Source organism: Pelmatolapia mariae, linkage group LG10_11 (assembly GCF_036321145.2).
Source record: "Pelmatolapia mariae isolate MD_Pm_ZW linkage group LG10_11, Pm_UMD_F_2, whole genome shotgun sequence".
In the NCBI taxonomy this organism is placed as follows: domain Eukaryota; kingdom Metazoa; phylum Chordata; class Actinopteri; order Cichliformes; family Cichlidae; genus Pelmatolapia; species Pelmatolapia mariae.
Window position 1 is genome coordinate 55,074,332 of NC_086236.1, and position 18,928 is coordinate 55,093,259.

Here is an 18,928-nt window from a genome sequence, read left to right on the forward strand (position 1 = left end):
AGTTTCATTCGTGGTCTCTTAAATCTTATTAGGATGCCTGTTGTAAACATAATAAAACAGTGTGAAATATCTTTATCATGACCAGAGAGACCAAATGAAAACCGGACATCTTTGCATTGTATTAAGTGTGAGAGATGTGATTTTATTTACTTTCAAAATAAATCCAACCGATTCCCTGCTGTTGACAATGGAAAATTGGTTCTTAGTTGAGCATTACAACAACAGAAATGCATACATCCAGTCCACTTCAGAGATGTGGAGTTTTTATAGCATTTTCCATCCACATCTGGTGTGTGTGGTTGGAATAAATTATGTGCAGCCTGAGAAAATTGCATTGCTGACGTGAATGACAGGGTTATAGGCGATGACTTAATCTGAGGTAGCAGGCAGCCTTAGGCATCTGTTTAGCAGTAAAACAAGATAGATTTGAAACAAGAAAACATCTTGTCCTACATTCAAATGTTGACTGGTAAATATCATAGATATACCCAAGTCTGTGAATCCCTTTAATGCTACACTATAGCTATATTTTAGATCAATCATAATATTCCTTGCTTTTTTCATTTTGGTATGACCATGATTTTAAAGTACCGGTCTCTAAGAATGAAGATGGGTATATAACTATATTTGTAGGTGCCTATAATTTTCAGAATTTGTGATTTTGCGGGGCAGGAAGGACTGTGATGGAGGCCACAGTTCTGGGAAACAATCTGTTCCTCAGCCTTAAGACCTTTGGATAAAAGGAAACAAAGGTTTAGAGCCAAGCCAGCTAATTTCTGCAGCGATGTTCTGAAATCTGACGTTCTAACAATTCTGACGATTGGAACCTAATATAGCTATACTTTTATGCTCATACTTTTGGACTTGCTCATCAGACGCACATGCGTATAGTTTTATGTGTCAATATTCTTTTCTCCAAGCAGTGCACACCAGAATTTGAAAATCAATAGCTCTCCTCCTCCAGCTCTCCCCTTTCTGTTCTGAGCGTCTCCTATCAAATGATCATAAGCATAATCATCTGCTTTATATGCACCAGAAATGTGTCAGTGAAGAGTTTTGGCTTAACATGCGATTATTTCCAAGTAAAAACACTTTGCATTGCTTTGGTTTTGCAATTTATGCAGGGGAGAACACAACCAGTTTCCTCCATAAGTCACAGACTACTAGAAATAAACTAATCACCTTTTGAAAATAGGAATATGTATATCTGCACTAAATAAGTCTTTCCACTAATAAGGACAACTCTATAATATTAATTTTAATATTTTAAAATACATCAACTAACCCACAGTCTGAGTCCTTGAGAGTCAATGCAGATGTGAAGTAACTCTACACATCTTCCATTCGCAGAGAGAAAATCCTGGTCCTCTGACTGGTTGAATTACAATATCTTCAAGGTTATTTTGTTGTGTTTTGGTTGGTGCGTGTCTAAAGTGGTGGCTCTTTCATTTCCTTGTTCCATTACAGAATGTAAACGGAATTAAGTATCATGCCAAGAACGGCCACCGAACTCAGATAAGGGTGCGCAAACCCTTTAAGTGTCGTTGTGGGAAGAGCTACAAAACATCTCAGGGTCTCCGCCACCACACAATCAACTTCCACCCACCCATCTCTACTGACATGATCCGCAAGTTGCAGCAGTAGAGCCTGAGTGAGGTACCAGCACTTGCCTTCAGGCTATGTCAGCAACCATCAACAGACCACCATCACCAGCAGCAGCTGTCTCCCTTTCCAATCTCCCCCTTTTCTTCCCCTCTCATTGTATTTTGCTACACTACACACTATTGCATGGTATAAACATATTATTGTTCTTTCATATCTTTTATTCAGAATGTTGAATCTTTATTTCGTTCACATTTTTGCATTTTGCACATTTAAACTATCATTTATTTATTTATCATTTGACAGATGGTGAAGGCATGTGTTAGCCCAGGTCACAAGTAGCCTTACATGTACTGCTGGGCGTTCTGGTTTAAAGGGAAGGAGAGAAAAGATTGGGATAATTGTTGAGAAAGGAAGCATTCATACCATGCATTTGTCACATTGAACAGTTTCTTTTTTTAGGATAAAATGTGACTGAGGCAAATTCAATGTTTTATAGCATGAAATCCAGCATAAAAGCATTAGTATTTGGCAATCTCTAATAGGCTTAATGTTATTGATCATTTGTTGGACTTATTGTAGTTACTGTTCCTTTCATATCACAAGAATTCAAAACATTTTTAATAAGTTTTACTTTAAACATATGTGTGAGCACCAAAAGAATGTTCTCAGGTGATTTTTTTTTCTTTGCTAACATTTCAGCATCATAATCCTGCCCAAGTGTTCTGATAGTATTTAAGCTGTCATTGTTCCTCATGTTCCTGACAGCTTCCCTGAAGACGTAAGCAGTTTTCCATGCTTATTTACAGTAAGGGATTGAAGCACTTTTATAAAAGTTGCCAAATAAATTAGCATTTTTACCAACATCTTGTTTCTAGTGTATATACAGTGAGTGTACAGTTGCACGTTCTACATTGCTCCAAGGAAAGATGTACATCAATCATTTCATCTTTTCAGTATTGTAAGATTTCTGTAATAACAGCAGTTGCCTTGAAATGTAAACCATTCCAAAAAGTCTTTGTATAACTTTATTTTCAAAGCTGCTGAACACAGGCAGTCAGCCCACTCTGTTTACTATTCACCGACTGCCTGAGGCCTGAGTTATGAAGCAGGTTCACCATACCCACAATATCTATGCCATAAGTGAACCCAGATAAGGTAATCAGGCAGAGGTGGCTTTCAGCTTAGTAGCTGTGGGATGGCATTGGCAGCATCTGACCAATCAGAAACATGGACAGGTCTTGTGGTAACAGATTGATATTAAAAAGGAAGCTTTTTATATTTTTCTAAAATTAAAGACATAATACATACTGAAAAGCAGCACAGCTGTGAGTATGTGTAGTAACAAAAAGCACTATAGTATATAAGTGCTGTATGAATGTGTGTGAGCTTTAAGTACTTTGTTGAAAATGACTGAAAAAGCACTTTTATTGAAGCTATGAAAGAAAACTAACAAGAATGCTGACCCTGCAAGTTGGCAAACTTATCAGTATCAGCTTTATACTTAACACACAGGACAATCTAATAGTTTACCATAAATTAAAAAAAAGGCTTAGCCTATATGCAAAGTACAAATGGGTTCCCCTTTTAGGATTATATATTATTGTTTCTTTAAAAGAATAACAGGAATATAAGAAGAGTGCTTCTATGAATTTGCATTTCTTGACGTGATCAAGAAAAACCTCAAATCTTCCAAGAATGGGAACGCCATTTTCCACAGAACTGATTGGTTAGATTTCGTACCTGTTGGATTATTATCTCAAATACAGGTTAGGTGTATGTGATAAGTCAACATGGCGATGTACGTTGCTAAGAAGTGAACCTCCTTATTGAGTTGATAACCCAGGTTTAGCAGAAGTTTCCTGGATAAGCCCAAATCCTGTTTCATAGTACAGGTCTCAGGTCTCACAAAACTAGCTGTCTGTCATGGATAATGGGAAAAGAGGAACTAGTGTCAGTATATTCAGCACATTTGCATTCTTATAGTCCTGCTCTTAGGCTGCGAGAGAACACATGCAGCTCTTAGTTTGTGCCATAAAAATGTGTTAGCCATTTGTAAAGACTTAATAATTAAAGTAATTGAAAACCGAGCGTGAAATTCTCGAATCTGAGCCACTAGGTTATTTTCACAGCTTGGTGTTGGTGTTAAGGAACTAAAGTCCAAACAGGAATCATGGCAAAACTGAACTGCCAGTATGGAGAAAACTCTTTGATATAGTGTACAGTGAATGTATTGTCCAGTGTCAAGTGCATTAAATTATATTTTCATATATTTCTGAAGTTTAAAAAAAAAATCTATGGAAGTATATATCTGAAACGGTAAAACCAGAGGTGGTGACGTACTGTATTTCTTCTTAAAGCTGCTTCATGTAAACGTTTGTTACTTTACAATAAAGGTTTCTCTGCTCTTCTGACGTTTGCATTATTAACTCTTTGGACACAATTCAATTTTAGACAGATTTTATTAATTCATTTTAGATACATGGAACTCACTAAACTAATGAAACATTTCTATGAATGAAATAAGTTATTACTGTAAAAGAAAAGAACAAAAGGAAGGTCAACAGAAGCTCGGCATGCAGCGATTAGCTGATGATATGAAAGTTCTTAAAGATTCAGACACAATTAAATAATTCAAACCCAAAGAAAAGGAAACCTAAAAGTCATACATAAATTATCAAGGCTGTCACAATATTGTTGGCTTTAATTATTCTAAAATAGATGATCTGAGCATATACTGTATAATCATGTATGGATATAATCACTGAAGAGTTCTCCCTGACTGCATATAGTGCACCAAGGTTGCTGTCTATAAAGACTGACTAAATGACTTGTACTGTGTAAGGGGGAAGATTTGGCTGCATGTTTGAAATGTAAGTTTGGTAAACACTTATCTCTTTCCCTGATTCATTACATCGTGTGGACTAACAGATCTGTCCATTTAAAGTCCGTATATATGCGCACAACAGTCTTATCCCCCAAAAGTATCCTTAAAATCCAAATTAAATGAAACCTTCCACCTTAAAAGAAAAAAAATTGTGTGAAAACAAATTTGGTAGCCCTGCCATGTCACTGAATAATCTCATTTTTAAATGTTAAAATCAGCTCTAAGTATTTCTCTAAGGTGAAGTAAAAAAAAAAAAGCAAAATTCAGTATAGTCCTAAAGAGAGGATCTTCACACCATTACATGCAAAAAAAAGAAAAAATAAAGAAAAGTGTTGTGAGTGGTTGACAGGAAGTAAGCAGACTGGATGTGCTGATTTTCTGTTTATCTAGTCAAAGTTTAGCGGGTGGCTGTCGAAGTGAGTAAGCACGTGATTCTCAAACACTTTCTGGTCGCAGTCCAGCGGGAACTGCTCGCTGCACATGGGGCAGATTTTCCAGTGGCTCTCCACGTGCTCCTCAAACTTACTCTGGTCATAGTTGGGTGGGAAGATGACCTCACAGAGGGGACATCGTTTCATGTCCATGCTGCGTGTGGGAAGTGGATGGCAGAAGAGGGGGAGAGAAAGCTCACGTTAATAAGCAGGCAAGCAAAGATGTGGGCAAAACAGGAGCACGGCTAATAAAGAGCATCCGTCTGATGCAACGTGGGTGGCCTGCGCTTCATCTAATGGGGGGGGGGGGTGCAGACGTTTTTACACACGTTAATACACAAGTTTAACACACTTGGAGAGTTTGGTTGTTATCACGGTGTGTTACCTGGGATCAAAGCAGAAGGCATTTTGTCCGTCATTCACAAATGTGCTGTGAGTTTCAGTTACTGTGGGCTGTTCGCTGGTATTACCCTGAGAGAGCAGCAGAGACAGGGAAAGACGCAAAATGGTATTAAAATAATCAAACACACATGATATAAATTAGAAGTACTGCATACTGCACATGGGAGAGAGAATATTACATTATTGTTTTGCTTTTCCTCTGACTCCTCATGGCCTTCTGGCCGGCTGTGGTTGCGGGTAGGCTGGATACACACCACATTGCTGTCCCAGGATGGCGGGCCTACAGGGGGCAGCCTAAGTGGCTGGTCATCTGAGAACTCATCCGCATCATCTGCAGGAGGATTTTCAGAGACACGGCTACTGTAAATAAAAAGTCAATCATCTCTGCAATGTTTAGTGAAGACTTCTGAAAAGAAAACGAACCTTTCGAGTCCGAGATGGAGTAAGGGTTCCCAAAATGCAGCTTGCTGGGGCTCTGAGAAACCAACAGAGGGGTAGGGGTATCCTGTGCATACGGGACAGGGTACTGCAGGAATAAAGGCACACTGGACTGGAGGTTCTCCAGACTGGTTTTCTCACTGGTCCCCTGATCTCCCTTCCTGCTGCTGCCCTTCTGGAGCTCCTGACGCAAAAGGGAAATTGAAACAATTTCTTCACAACAGCAAAAACCACTGACAAAATTAAGTCCCATCATGTGAATTAACACATATAGTGAGGACACTTTGTTTTAACATGTCTTTAAGATATAATCTTAATTTCCAGAAAAAAACTGATTGCATTCACAGCCCAGTACAACCACACACTAACCTGCTGCTGACCATAGAGCAACTCCACTGGAGCCTAACGCACTGCTTTTTCACTTGTTCCACTCAGATTCTATCCCGCTGGTCTCGTCATGAAACCGGCAGCCTTCCAGACAGAGAAGCTGCTTTTCTAACCTTTAGGGCATCGCGGACCCATATCTGATTCTATCTCAGTGTGGCTCTCAAGCTAAAAAGGCAAAGCCGTACCATCCCAACACAGAGCTGTGACTTTTTTTTTGGCTTTTTGTTGTGCTCACAAAAGCAGTTTAATTAACACCTTCATTAAAAAGAATTTTCTCACTTTCAAAGGGAACGGGATTCTGTGTTTTTATGTCAGTAAGAGACGCCAAGTTAATTTACAGTCTAAACCTCAAATTGGGTCATTCTCCTCCTCTTAACTATAGCAGCATTACCTCAAAGCAACATTTTAGGTCAGTGAGGACCTTGCTGTGGCCTAAAGTAATGGAATGGAAAATAAGAAGTCATTTACTCTGCATCTACAATTAGAGGCATATTAAACACAGACCAGATTGGGAGAGGGGAAAATGGCAGGGGAATGGCACATTTCAGGCAATTTTTAAAATGGAAGAAGTCTATAAAAGAGAAAATGAAAGCTGTCACTAACCCCCTCCAGTTTTTCCTTATCCTTCATAACAAGCGCAACTGTGTCCTTAAGCTCCTTTAGCTCCCGTCCCTTCTCAGCTACCTGGCTCTGTAGAAAGTAAAGGGCACAAAAGCAGAAGAATGAAGAAACACTTTATATACTTAAACTCTTGATGTGCTGCTGATTAAAAAATGTGTGAGTGAAATACAGTCAGACCATAGTGCGTGACGTTAATTGATCACAGCCATAAAAGGCTTCTCTTTGCTGAGGACTGATTTATGCACAATACTGCTCAGAGCAAAACAACCTGCTTGAATTCCAGTGAGACACTAAGCAAATATCCGCCTGACCTGAGCCAAGCACAGCATTAGCCAAGCAACCAGAGATGACTCCTGTGAGCCAAGACTTGCTTGTCTCCAGAGCCTGACATAAACAGCAGTAAAATGTCGTCTCACAGATCGTCCCGCTCATAAACAACACTGTCAGAGAAACTGTGTTCAAGGGGAGAGATAGCATCAAAGGCTTGATCCTTGAGCTATACCAGCCATACACAGCGGTAAAAACACAGAAGAGTCCAAATCAGGTCTGCTTTGAAGGAGAGCATCACTGGCAGCTGACAGCTTGGGCTGTGCTAAGTGTCTGCACTCTGCCTACACTAACCTTATAACGATCTTCCTCTGCTGCCAGCTGCAGCTTCAGGTTCTCGTTGGTCTTCAGTTGCTCTTTAAATTTCACTTCCATCTTGGCCAGCTCATCAGCAAACATGCAGCTACGCTCCTTCTCCTCCTAAAGGGCAACACATGATTCAGTTTTCATCACACCACAATATACACAGAGGAGAAAAATAAAAGATAAAAACACTGCTCACAAGGTATCAGAGTGAGGTGCAGGACCTATAAACAGTCAAAGTAAATAAAAGATTCGTCTGCACCAGCTGAGATTTTTCCATGTACTTCAGTGTGCAATGTTTCTTTTATTCATACCATTGAACTACAAAAGTCTCTCACACGTTTGAACATCTTATTTTGGGACAAAATACAGCAACAAAATAAACAAAAAAAACCAGTTTCTTACCATCAGCATCTGCTTGCATTTTCTGTATTTGTCGTTCCTGTCCGACGCCTCTCTGCTGATGCCTTTCAGCTTCTCCTGGATGATGGCTTCCAACATTGGATCAGCAGAACCTGGACTTCCTATAGAGTTATGTTTTTATTAGTTTATTATTCTTCAACAAAAAAAAAAAAAAAACCTCTGCAAAATAAAAAATTTACATATGTATCACCAAACTGCTAAGGAACATAATTTAGAGAAACCAAGAGTTCAAAATAAAGCTAATGAGAAATAGAAGATAACTGTCTAAGGAACTGCACAACTGGGAAGCTCAAGATTTTGTTTTCTAAAGATAATTTTTCACTTCATAACTCGACTTGGGTACCTGGCACAGAAGTGTCTGGACTCCCCGATGGAGGAACTGCCATCATTTCTTGGGCAGAGCTTCTCTTTAGCTCCTAAAGACGAGAAAAATGTAGTGAAGACATAATAACAACAACAAATGCAGAAAAAAAATAAAAAATAATAGTATTTCACAAAAATTTTTACAATGACATTTAAAGATGAAAATACAGCTTATCTGTATAAAATATTGTGTTGTGTGTTTTTTATATATATATGAAAGGATTAACACAGGCTTGAGCTACTTTTACTCATAAGAATTTGTAAAAATCCAAAATAACAAAAGATAAAAACTGGGAACAATTATACCAAGATTGAATTTTCCAGTTTCCATTTTTGATGTATTTACAGTGAAATTAAAATAAACTTTAATTATTTTTTACAGTCAGACTGAATGATAATGAAAATGAATTTGTCTGATGTGTTAATTTTCATTTTCAGCTTGCACTTCTTTCCAGTCAAGACTGGAAAAATGACTGAAGGCATTAACTAGTACAAGTGAGGCAGGCGTAGTGTTACAAAGATACAAATGGAAATTCTGTTCTTTCACTTGTTGGGACATGAATACAGTATGTTGGCTGGTATCCGTGGGGACCTACCCCTTGCTGTTCAGAGAGTTTCAGCACTTGTTTTTGCAGTCGCTGACATTCCTTATATTTTTCCTTGTAGTGTTCTGCAGCCATGTGCAGCCGCAGCTTTAGATCCTCCACCTCTCTCTGCAGCTCTGCTACAACAGCTGGGTCTGCAGCAGCTTCGTCCTCTGCTTTGGCCTGTTCATGTAAAACATTACAGCAGAACAGATCAGAACTCTGGCCAACTGCAAGGTCCACTGTGACAGTGCAGCGATATAACTTCCTGTGAGTCATTAACTATAATCACTATCACTGTTTATATTAAAATGATTCTTTAGCATGAGACTGGTGGTCAATAAAAACAGCAAGTATGAGAAGAATTACAGAAGAATTGCATCTTTCAAATGCAGAAGCAGTTTAAAAACCCCCCAAAACAAAACAAACAAACAAAAAAAACTGTGTGGGAGAAACGTTTTCTGTTTCCATTATTTTCATACCGTTAACTTTCTCACACAGTGCTCAACCAAACAGCGTACCTACACACAGCTGGACAATTATATACGATATGATTTATTATCTTTTATTCCTTTATGGTGACAAAATATTAAACGCTATTGTGATCTAAATATATGACACAAAGGCATCACCCTCTTACATCAACTTTTGATGAAAGTTGATGTATAACTTTGAAAAATGTTGAACTTTTGCATATTTATTATTTAATGTGTTATTTTAGACGTTACCAGACATTCATCCTTGTTCTTGATCTGCCTGTTTACCATGATATTAAATACGCTTAACTTCAAATGAAGCTCTTTTAAACACGAAAGGCTGTCCGGCTATTTGAATTTCACTCTTACTGCTTCCTGCGTGGCCTCTGCCTTCATCTGCTCCAACAAGCATTCCAGGCGGACGCACTGGGCCTGAGCTTCGGCCTTGGCTTGGCGGAGGTTGTCAGCCTCAAGTTTAATGCGGTACAGTTCAGACATTGTACGATCGCGTGCACTGGAGGCGTCTCTCAGCTCGGCAGCCAGCAAAGAGGACTGCTGCTGGTTAGCCTGGAGCTGTTCTTCCTTCTGTCGCAGCTGCTCCTTCAGGGCTTTCACATCTCCCTGCAAGAAGTAAACACATTTAAGGCGACTGATTCTCATTTCTCTTTAAAGATCAGTTATTACATCTCAGTTCTCCTCTTCCTATTCTTTCTACTGGAAATCTTTAAATTCCATATGATATAATAATGAATTATATTAAATACGGTTTATTATCTACTTCTGACCTCAAAACAAAAATCGTTTTTTTTCTTACCAAGGTGGAAACTTTGGCCAGGATCTCTTTGTACTGTTTGTCCTTCTCAGTGAGGCAAGCCTGGAGGCGCCCCACCTCCTCTTTAAACTGGGCAATGGCGTTTTCCTTGTTTACGTCCACAGACTTCAACATCTGCAGCTCCGCACTCAACTTAGTGTTCTCCAGCTCCCGGTTTTTCAGGTGAATCTGGCGCGCACACACACACACACACACACACACACACACAAGAAGTTATAAAACACAAACGGCGTGGGGGTTTTTACCTCATTTATACAACACCGATCACAATCAAAGACCATATTAAAATAAATGTTGCATGACCTCAATTACAAAACAGAGATTGAGATAGGCCCATAAAGTCGTCCTTTTGAAACAGACGCAGTGTGATGGTGCAAGTTAAATTAGGTAGAGGTTTTCTGTGGGAGCACAACAGTATGTGGCACTCCCAGTTCCTGTGCAGTACACACCACAACAAAGACACAGAAACACCAATTGCACCAGAAAACGGAACAAGGCATGTCCTGTTTACAATAAAATACCGGGCAATCGTGTGCCAAAAAAAACCAAACATTGAATCTTTATTTAAAGATCATATTGATAAGTTTGAGGATTTAGTACTGATATCAACAAAAATAGAGCATTACCTTGTAGAGTTCCTTCTCATCTTTTTCATTCTTAAGATGAGATTCAAGAACCTCCTTCTCTGCTGTAAGTTTCTTAAGTCTGTCCTTAAGACTGGAGAAACAGAAACAAAAACAATATATAACTAAATAGTGTATATGTTCGCATTAATAACTCTCTGTACATCTAAAAAAACAAATCTAGAAAATCTAGTGAATCTGCCACAATCCTTTTACTGAGAATTCACCTGTCTAGCTCTGTTTCCTTTTGAATGCCTTTCTGTGTCACTCCAATCAGATCTTCCTCCAACTGTATGATTCTGGCTGTGGCCTCATCCAGTCTCCTCTTTACCTCCTCTTTCTCTTCCAGCAGGGCCTGGGAAGAATGCTGCACTTCCTGTGAGACAGAAGACAGAAGTAAAGATCAGCTGAAATAAAAAGAAAGCCTCATAATTCATAAAATAAATACAACACTTCTTACAGTACCTAACTTCCTAACATACAACTTTCCATCTCTGACTCAAAGCTTGAGGAAAAATGTGTGCAAAACATTAAAATTTTATTGTCTTTGAAATACAAGTCTAATTCAAAATGAACATGATGGCTTGATAGAGAGTTTTAAATGTTCAAGAAAAAATGAAATGAATATTTTACAATTTGTTTATAGGCAGAATTTTGGAATCTTTATATTCACACACCATAAAAAAAATCATATAAAAGTCTAGTCATAAAATTAACAGCCACAAAATCTGTAATCATGTTTTCATCTGAAAGCCGTTTTAAAACCAGCAGATTTATGGCAGAAAATGGCAAAGTGAATTATGACTGACAATGCTTTTAAGACCTAATGTTATACTATAAAAAGCAGAATTACAACTTTGATAATACAGACATCCATATCCGTCAGCCTGTGATTTATTTTTTCAGTACATCATGTGTTTGGATACATCTGCATGTTAGGACCCCTTCACTAGGGGGTGCTAAGAGACTGCTGGGCCAAATGTAAAAAGCTCCATGCAAGAGCCAGTGCATTAATCCTATAAATCAATGATTTCCACATGTGCTGCTTATTTTAATGACTATTAAAATATATAGCATGGCCTGACAAAGGCATTTTGTGTTATTTACAAGTTTTAGAACAGCTACAAATACTGCATTTCTCAGCTTACTTGGTTCTCTCTTCTCAGCTGAGCACAGTTCTCCTTCTCTTGCTCACACGCCTTCTGCAGGCTCTCTTTCTCAGCCTCCAGTTGCTCCTTTTCCTGCTGCAGGAGGGCCATGTTTTTAAGCAACTCATCTTTCTCTCGTTGCACTTCTTCCACCTTTTGCTGCCAAGAAAAAACAAAAACACTTTTCAGTATGTTTAAAAGCTTAATTTACTGGTGATATACAACTGAAATCATAATTTTCAACTGTGCACGCTAGAAATTGATATTGAAGCAAAATAAAATCCAATGAAAATCGATGCGTACTGAGCGCTGCTGCTCAGGCAAATTGTACCTCGAGAATGCCAGCCTTCGTGGTGACCACCAGGATGTCAGAGTTGCATTCATCTTCCACAGTCAGCAGCTCATCCTCTGTGGGGCTGCTGGCGCGGAACTGAAATGGTGTGCTGGCCCCTCGGATCTCCCCTTTGTGGGTCACATAACAAAACTGGTAGAACTCGCCATCATCGTTGGGAACATAGTACCCTGGGGGGAAGTAAATCACTCAGTCAGTGAGCTCAATGTTAGACAACAGAGCAACACGAATCATATTCCTCCACAAGTCTAAACATATCTCAGTCATTAGCAAATCTTAACCTGAACACTTAACCCAAAGTTACAATAAAATGAGAGAGAAAAAGGCACAAAAAGAGCACAAATACTACGTAAGTGTTAAGTCCTGGTCTGGCAAATCATTTTAATTGTGCCGGTTTATGAAGGCTGGTATAAAAGACAAAAACAGAACATTAACTCAAATGTCATTAACACCAGAATGGAGATGTCTGGGAAAAGTTTCTCCTCTATCCATCCTGTCCACAACTGCACATTTAACAATTCACTCACCAACCCTCATGATATTCAGTTATTAAAAGGTGTCAAAGTTACTGAAAAGTATGTATGCTCTTACCCTGAAAGACCACTGTTCTGTTCACTGCAGTGCCTTCCACATAGTTCTCAGGGAGAGGCGACCACAAGAATGTGTAATAGTCCCTCGCTGTGCTCCAACCAACCTGTGAGACATTGTGGGGAATTCATTCAACAAGACACTCTCACCACATCAGTGCAGCATAATAGCAATGGATGGATTAACAGGGGAACTTTCCCAAATCCGCACGCTGTCACTTCCAAAATATCTCAAACTAGTTTATTGCAGTAATCACAGGGCTTTAAATCTATCTTCGGATGATAGTGTAAGGACATGCCTACTGTAATATTTTTTTCATTTACAAAAGTTATCATCTGGAAACCACTCCTGCTAACCATGTGCATGTGGTCTGGCCCTTATCATGAACAAGCCTAGCTGTGGAAATGTAGCTACAACTCACTTCAAACAGGAAAGTGGAAATAGGTGAAAATTTTATACATAGGCAACTTGAAAATGAAAACCAAAATTTAATTATACGTATTTTATGTGTTGTTAACTGATGACTGATGAGGGGGAAGTGCAGAAAATACATACATAACTTCAGACCGGTGCCATAAAACTGTCAAACAAAATCAGTGTCACATTGAGCTTGCTGGTTTTCGGTGTGCACTCCCAGACGCAAGCATGCATCTACAACAAGCCCAGTTAAACCCCATTACACCAACCTCTGCCACTAAGTCGGTTAAGTTGTGGTGTGACTTTCAAAACTCTGCTCTTAAAAAAAAGGAAAAAGAAAAGAAAAATCATACAAGCAAACCACACTGCAGATACACTGTGTTTCTAGAAAGTTGCACCAGATATCGCTTTTGGTGTAGGAAGCCTTTTTGCAACGTCTGGGCAGTTTATTTTCTCACCTGTGTGCAAACAGCCTACAGCCACAATACTGTGAGTGTTCATCAGAGCCAGAGATAGAAGGCCCTGGTGCTCCAAAACCCCCAGTGCAGTTCCAGCCTCCAGCAGTAAAAAACAGGAAGCAATTAAAACATGCACCTAGTTAGTGAGTGTCATTACTGAAGGCTAGCCCTCACCAGTCCACTCATTAGAGCTGCAGAGGTGGTGGTGGGTGAAACCTCTGTAGGGAACTTACAACAGAGGGCTTTGCAGTGTTGTAAATTCCTGTTTTTCCTCATAGATATTAGACAAAAGGCAGAGAAAGTGTAAGGCTAGCATAACAACACTAAAACACTGGTTTCAGATCAGTGACTAAGACAACAACACAGAAAACACTGTAAGAGTAAACTTTCCAAAACCTAAAAGAAGTCTGAACGTCTACCTATGCAACATGCTCTTCAGCTTTAACACGATTTTTCATCAGCACTTCAGCAAGAATGCTGACAGAAGTGAGTGGCAATATTCCCCCAGGAAGTACTGTAACATCTATCTGCCAATTAGCCTATATAAATTCAAGAGTTATTCATGAATCACACAGACAGGTTGTGGTCAGACAGGTTAATTATAACGTTGGGTTAGCTTTCTCCTGGGCCAATGCTGACAACCTGCCTCGACATTCCTTCATAAAGCCGAAAACAGCTAGCACCAGCTCCATACTTGCAGTTATGGAACAACAACATCAAACCAACAGGGACCCATACTAAAACAAACATTTCCTTAATCCATTTACCATCAAGACCTTAATTACTTTATATAATTATTAATATGATTAGTATTAATTTGACCAAACTAGTCTGAAGGTTGCTGTGCTTTTCCATTTCCTCCTAATAAATCATAAGCCTTGTATAATATATAAATATAATACTTGTATAACTATGCATGTGACGAATAAAAAAATCTTGAATCCTGAATCTTAAATAAGCCAGGTTACTGAGAGTTTTTTAGTGGGAACATTGAAAGGAAGAATATGCTTTGAATGAGCCTGTGCCAAAAGCAGCTATAACTACTCTTTGGAGCTCACGCGAATGTGTGTAAAGCTCTATCATTTGCCTGGATAGGTAAATGATAGAGCTTTGGCACCAAGCATTACCTCTGTCAACAGTGTCAATGATTTACACGATTTATAATCCTGCACTCAGCCGTTTCTGCTGACGCTCTATTGTTTGGAAGCTCAAGAAATTTGTAATTTTAAGATTTATGCTGCCAGTTGGTGCCTACCTTCAGGCTAAACACAATGTGATGAGGTATCACAATGCAGTACCCAATTTGGTATGTAAACAGCCTCCAGATAATACCCGATCCACCTTCAATATGAAGGCATGACCTAATTTCTCAGTGAGGTTAGGGAAAGTGTCTCTGCATATACCCACAATAATATCACATGTAAAGCAAAATACACACATGAATAGTTGACATAACAAGGACAGTAAACTTAGGAGCTTAAATCACTATTGCAAAGAAAATAACAATTGAAACTATTTTTGGGCTGTATTACTTGAACAATAGAATGACATTAGAATGAGTGCATGCTGCAAATAACCTATAACTTCTAAAGTTTTCATCTTCAGTCATCTTTTCCTTTCCACTAAATGCCAGTAACACACGTGTTGCAGTCTAAATGTGAGTAAAAGATCTATGAGTTTATGAGTCACAGACAGTCTAGTTTAATCCTATATAACAATCCTGCAATTACCTATTAACGAGTGACACTGTAGTTAGCATTACAATATTGTTACATTATAACCTGTCCAAAGAAGCCACTGTTAACACATTTTAAAACTTTACACGCAACTGTGTGCACCTGTGGCACTGTTACAGTATAATTTATCAGTTCTGTCTCTTCGTATTTGGCTGTGGATTTAGCTTTAACTTATGATTTAGCCATTGTTTAATTCTATAAGCAGAAAACAACTAACACAACCAGCACAAGCAGGTCGAGAGAGAAAGAGCCATAAGGCTGAGTTCTTTAATGTGATGTGTTTAATCTTAGCTTCCATCTCATCTTCAGTAGATAAAAAGCATGCTGGTCTTAATAATAAGCCTAAAGTCATGATTCAGTGCAGATGAGGCTAATGTAAAGCTACTGCGTTGGATTTAATGCACTTCTATAACAAGGCCCATATGGGACACCCAAGCTCATGGTGGAGGTTAAAATGCTCCACTTCCTCTGTCAAGTTTCAAGTGGATAAACTTGAAATCTCTCTTTTATTCCATAGATAAAATAGTTTATACAACAGACATTCTAGATGTAAACTACAGGCTGTTCATAATACAAATTAAATTATCAGACAGTATTTTTAGCCTCCATTATATCACACAAAGTGCTCTAGTGGTCTAGTTATGGAAATACACATTGGACTACTTCTGTTAGTACCATCATGGATTCATAGTCATCATTGATCATAATTATATATCGTGCTTTATTATTCTGCTTGTTCACCTTGAAAATGCCAACCCAGTCCTTTGGATGCGGTTTGATGAACTGTGTCAGGGTATAGTGACACTCCAACGCAGCATGGGGCAGGTAGCTCTTCCCCACATTCTGGAAGATGACGTGGGCAAAATTTGATGTGTCCATGTTGTTGCTTAACAATGTCCTATCCAGGAGCAGTGCCATAAAAACCACTCAGCAGCAGCTACAAAAGAAGACAAAAGCAATCAAATATATAAAGTGCCCACAGAAACAAGTACAACAAATGACTGGAGTAGTGAAAAGACAAACTAGTCAACTTCAATGAAGGTTTAATCATTAGAATCCTAAATTTTGGCCATAGAATGCAATTTATGATAAATAGACTGGTTTTTATATAGCGCTTTTCCACTCTACTTGATCATACTGTCTAACATTCACACACATTCACACTCCATTGAACATAACCCGGGGTTTTGTCCAAATACTTGCAGACTACAGCAGTCAGACATCGACCAACTAAACCCCTGATTAGTAGTTGACCTGTTCTACCTCCTCAGACACTACTACCCCTAAATATTTATTCCATGAACTGTTTAGTTTACATGAACATAAAAAGTATTCCAATGTAAATGGTGGTTTTTAACCAGTTTAGCATTCAGGCAAGCTACAGTCAGTTTGACACAGCAAATACAATCATTATTATCTGCAGACGTTTCTCAATGAGCCTTTAAAATATGTTAGCAAGTGGATGGACAAATCTATCTTGAACTTTAAGTCCCATTTCATTTTGGTAAACAGTATGGATTCCTATTTTCAAACCTCCATGAAACCAAAGCATTGGGAAGTCCTTGCGAAAGTGTTAAGTCAAAAAAAGAATAACTTCAACACTGTCATCAAAAATGTGCCTTTAAATGGCTGGCAAGCTTGTAATTTGCCAGCAAGAAACTCAGCCACAGTTCATGACAACCAAATTTTATTCAAGTCGTGACATTTTAGTTCCAGAACATGTCAGGAAAAAAATTAAAAAGAATTACAACAGGAAACCACACCATAGCTATACACACAGTTTAGGGTCAGCTTTAAAGCCCTTGGAGTGTGTCCTGAGCTGATTATACATTTCAGTTGATCTCAGGATGTTAATCTCAAGAAAAAGCACTGACACAGTAGAGTAAATATTGAAAGCTGAAACAAAGTTACTCTGATAACAAAGACAGGCATATAAAATACTATTAGAATATGATAGTATCCTTGAGATTTAGTTAACTGTTTATTTTCTTGAAAGCAAAGCAAAGAAAGCTCTCCAAAGCAAGAAAACACAGTACCCAGCAGTCTTTTAATTTGTACTTTGTATATACTTCTGATCACTTTACCTGCACTTGAAAGTAATTTTCAAACTAATACAGTTTGTAATAAACGATCTAATACAAACAAACAAACAAAAACACTTTTTTTACTGCGAACAATCCGGGAGATCGGGTCTTCTTCTTGTAAGTGTAAAGTAACAGGCAATCTACTTTATAAGCCTGGATGAAGCATGGCTCCGTGTTAATTTATACTTAGCCACATTTTAGATACTGAATACATTATTTCAATTCATACACGATCTACTCTTTTAGTACGCGAGGGGTTACCACTGAATTTTAAATTGTGCCTCTTAATGACGTTATATTCGGGTACGTGAGCTGACACAGTGCCAACTCATAAGAAAAACTAGAGAAAAACAAAGAAAGGAGCTTATTGGCCTACTACCACCAAGTTAAACAACATAAAAACACGGCCACGTGAGTAACTCTAAAGGAGGGGGAGGGATTTTCCATTTGGGCCTCAGCCGAAATAATTTTCTTCGACGTAATTAGGCCTTTGACTCAAAACATTTCCCCAGTTGATGATCGGAAACTCAACCAACACAGCCATAATCCACATCAATCGAAAAAGTTATCAACCTTAAGTATAACATCGAATTAAAAAAATGGCAAATGGAAATGGCTGAATTCGTGGCGAGGCCTAACTTGAAAACATTGACCACATCTGGCTAAGTTAGCTATACAGCTAACTGGCTAATGCTAGCAACATACTTCTTAGACTAATAACCACAAAACAATGGAACTAAACTAAAAAAACGTTAACCACTCGGTAGAATATCCATTTTAACTCTCTTAATACATGGCGTTAGATTAAACACGACAAAACAGCGGAGGGAGCAGTGCTATTGGGGACAAGGTTAAAGCTAACGTAAACAGCTCGCGACGATGTGTCGCGAGAAAACCTCTAAAAACAAACGCAGATCAGATTGAAATACCAAGAGTCGTATACTTAATCTAAATTATCAAATAAACCATGAACATACCTAGTTGTCATGTTGAGCAGCAGCTGAAATCCCAACGTATCACAGAAACAATTGTTGACGCAGTTCAGTGCTTTCCCCGTGCCCCCTTCCTGGAATAATAACAACATTACGTCATTTCCGTAAAGGGCCCCTAAGAGGAGAAATTGTTACATTGTAATTAATAACTCTGTTACAAAGGATACATCGATGGCAACGTTGTAGCAATGTGTAGATTCACATGACACACCTTACTTTAGTGGGATTCGTTTATGTTTTACTTCACGAGTCTCCCAAGATCAAAACAAAGTATCAAACAAATGATTACTATGTATTTTAAAAACAGCACCAGCAATGTAGTTATATAATAAAATATCAGGAGTAAAATGCCATTTTTCTTCAACTAAAAAATACTAATATTAGTTATTTACTGACATAGTTATTTACAGGACCTGAATAATTCTTCCAACACTGTGGAGCTGTGGCTTTGGTC

At 38.5% G+C, this 18,928-nt stretch overlaps 2 protein-coding genes across 3 annotated transcripts in view; one reads left to right on the forward strand and one right to left on the reverse strand.

Moving 5' to 3' along the window:
• jazf1b (JAZF zinc finger 1b) overlaps positions 1–4,751 on the forward strand; it is a 19,582-nt gene extending 14,831 nt beyond the window's left edge. The window contains exon 5 of the mRNA XM_063485426.1: positions 1,468–4,751. Coding sequence (XP_063341496.1) covers positions 1,468–1,644 — 177 coding nt within the window. The 3' untranslated portion in view covers positions 1,645–4,751. The remainder of the gene's footprint in view (positions 1–1,467) is intronic.
• tax1bp1b (Tax1 (human T-cell leukemia virus type I) binding protein 1b) lies at positions 4,046–18,559 on the reverse strand. Of its 2 annotated transcripts, XM_063485423.1 has the most exons (18): positions 18,460–18,559; positions 16,140–16,335; positions 12,791–12,893; positions 12,179–12,369; positions 11,848–12,006; positions 10,927–11,075; positions 10,703–10,793; positions 10,059–10,244; positions 9,614–9,865; positions 8,781–8,951; positions 8,165–8,237; positions 7,804–7,922; positions 7,390–7,515; positions 6,751–6,837; positions 5,746–5,944; positions 5,502–5,653; positions 5,306–5,391; positions 4,046–5,074 (listed from the first exon to the last, which is right to left on the reverse strand). In XM_063485423.1, the coding sequence occupies exons 2-18, from the start codon at positions 16,314–16,316 to the stop codon at positions 4,876–4,878; spliced, it is 2,520 nt and encodes an 839-aa protein (XP_063341493.1). In that variant the 5' UTR covers positions 16,317–16,335; positions 18,460–18,559; the 3' UTR covers positions 4,046–4,875. The 2 variants fall into 2 exon arrangements, with proteins under 2 accessions (XP_063341493.1, XP_063341494.1); XM_063485424.1 differs by lacking the exon at positions 6,751–6,837.
• Positions 18,560–18,928: the final 369 nt, after the last annotated feature.

Coding starts and splice junctions, on each gene's coding strand:
- tax1bp1b (XM_063485423.1), bottom strand. CDS start 16,316: ATGGCACTGCTCCTGGATAGGACATTGTTAAGCAACAACATGGACACA. Junction 12,370..12,790: donor CAGAACAGTGGTCTTTCAGG/GTAAGAGCATAC, acceptor ACTTCCCCCCAG/GGTACTATGTTCCCAACGAT. Junction 12,007..12,178: donor CGAAGGCTGGCATTCTCGAG/GTACAATTTGCC, acceptor TTTTCTTGGCAG/CAAAAGGTGGAAGAAGTGCA.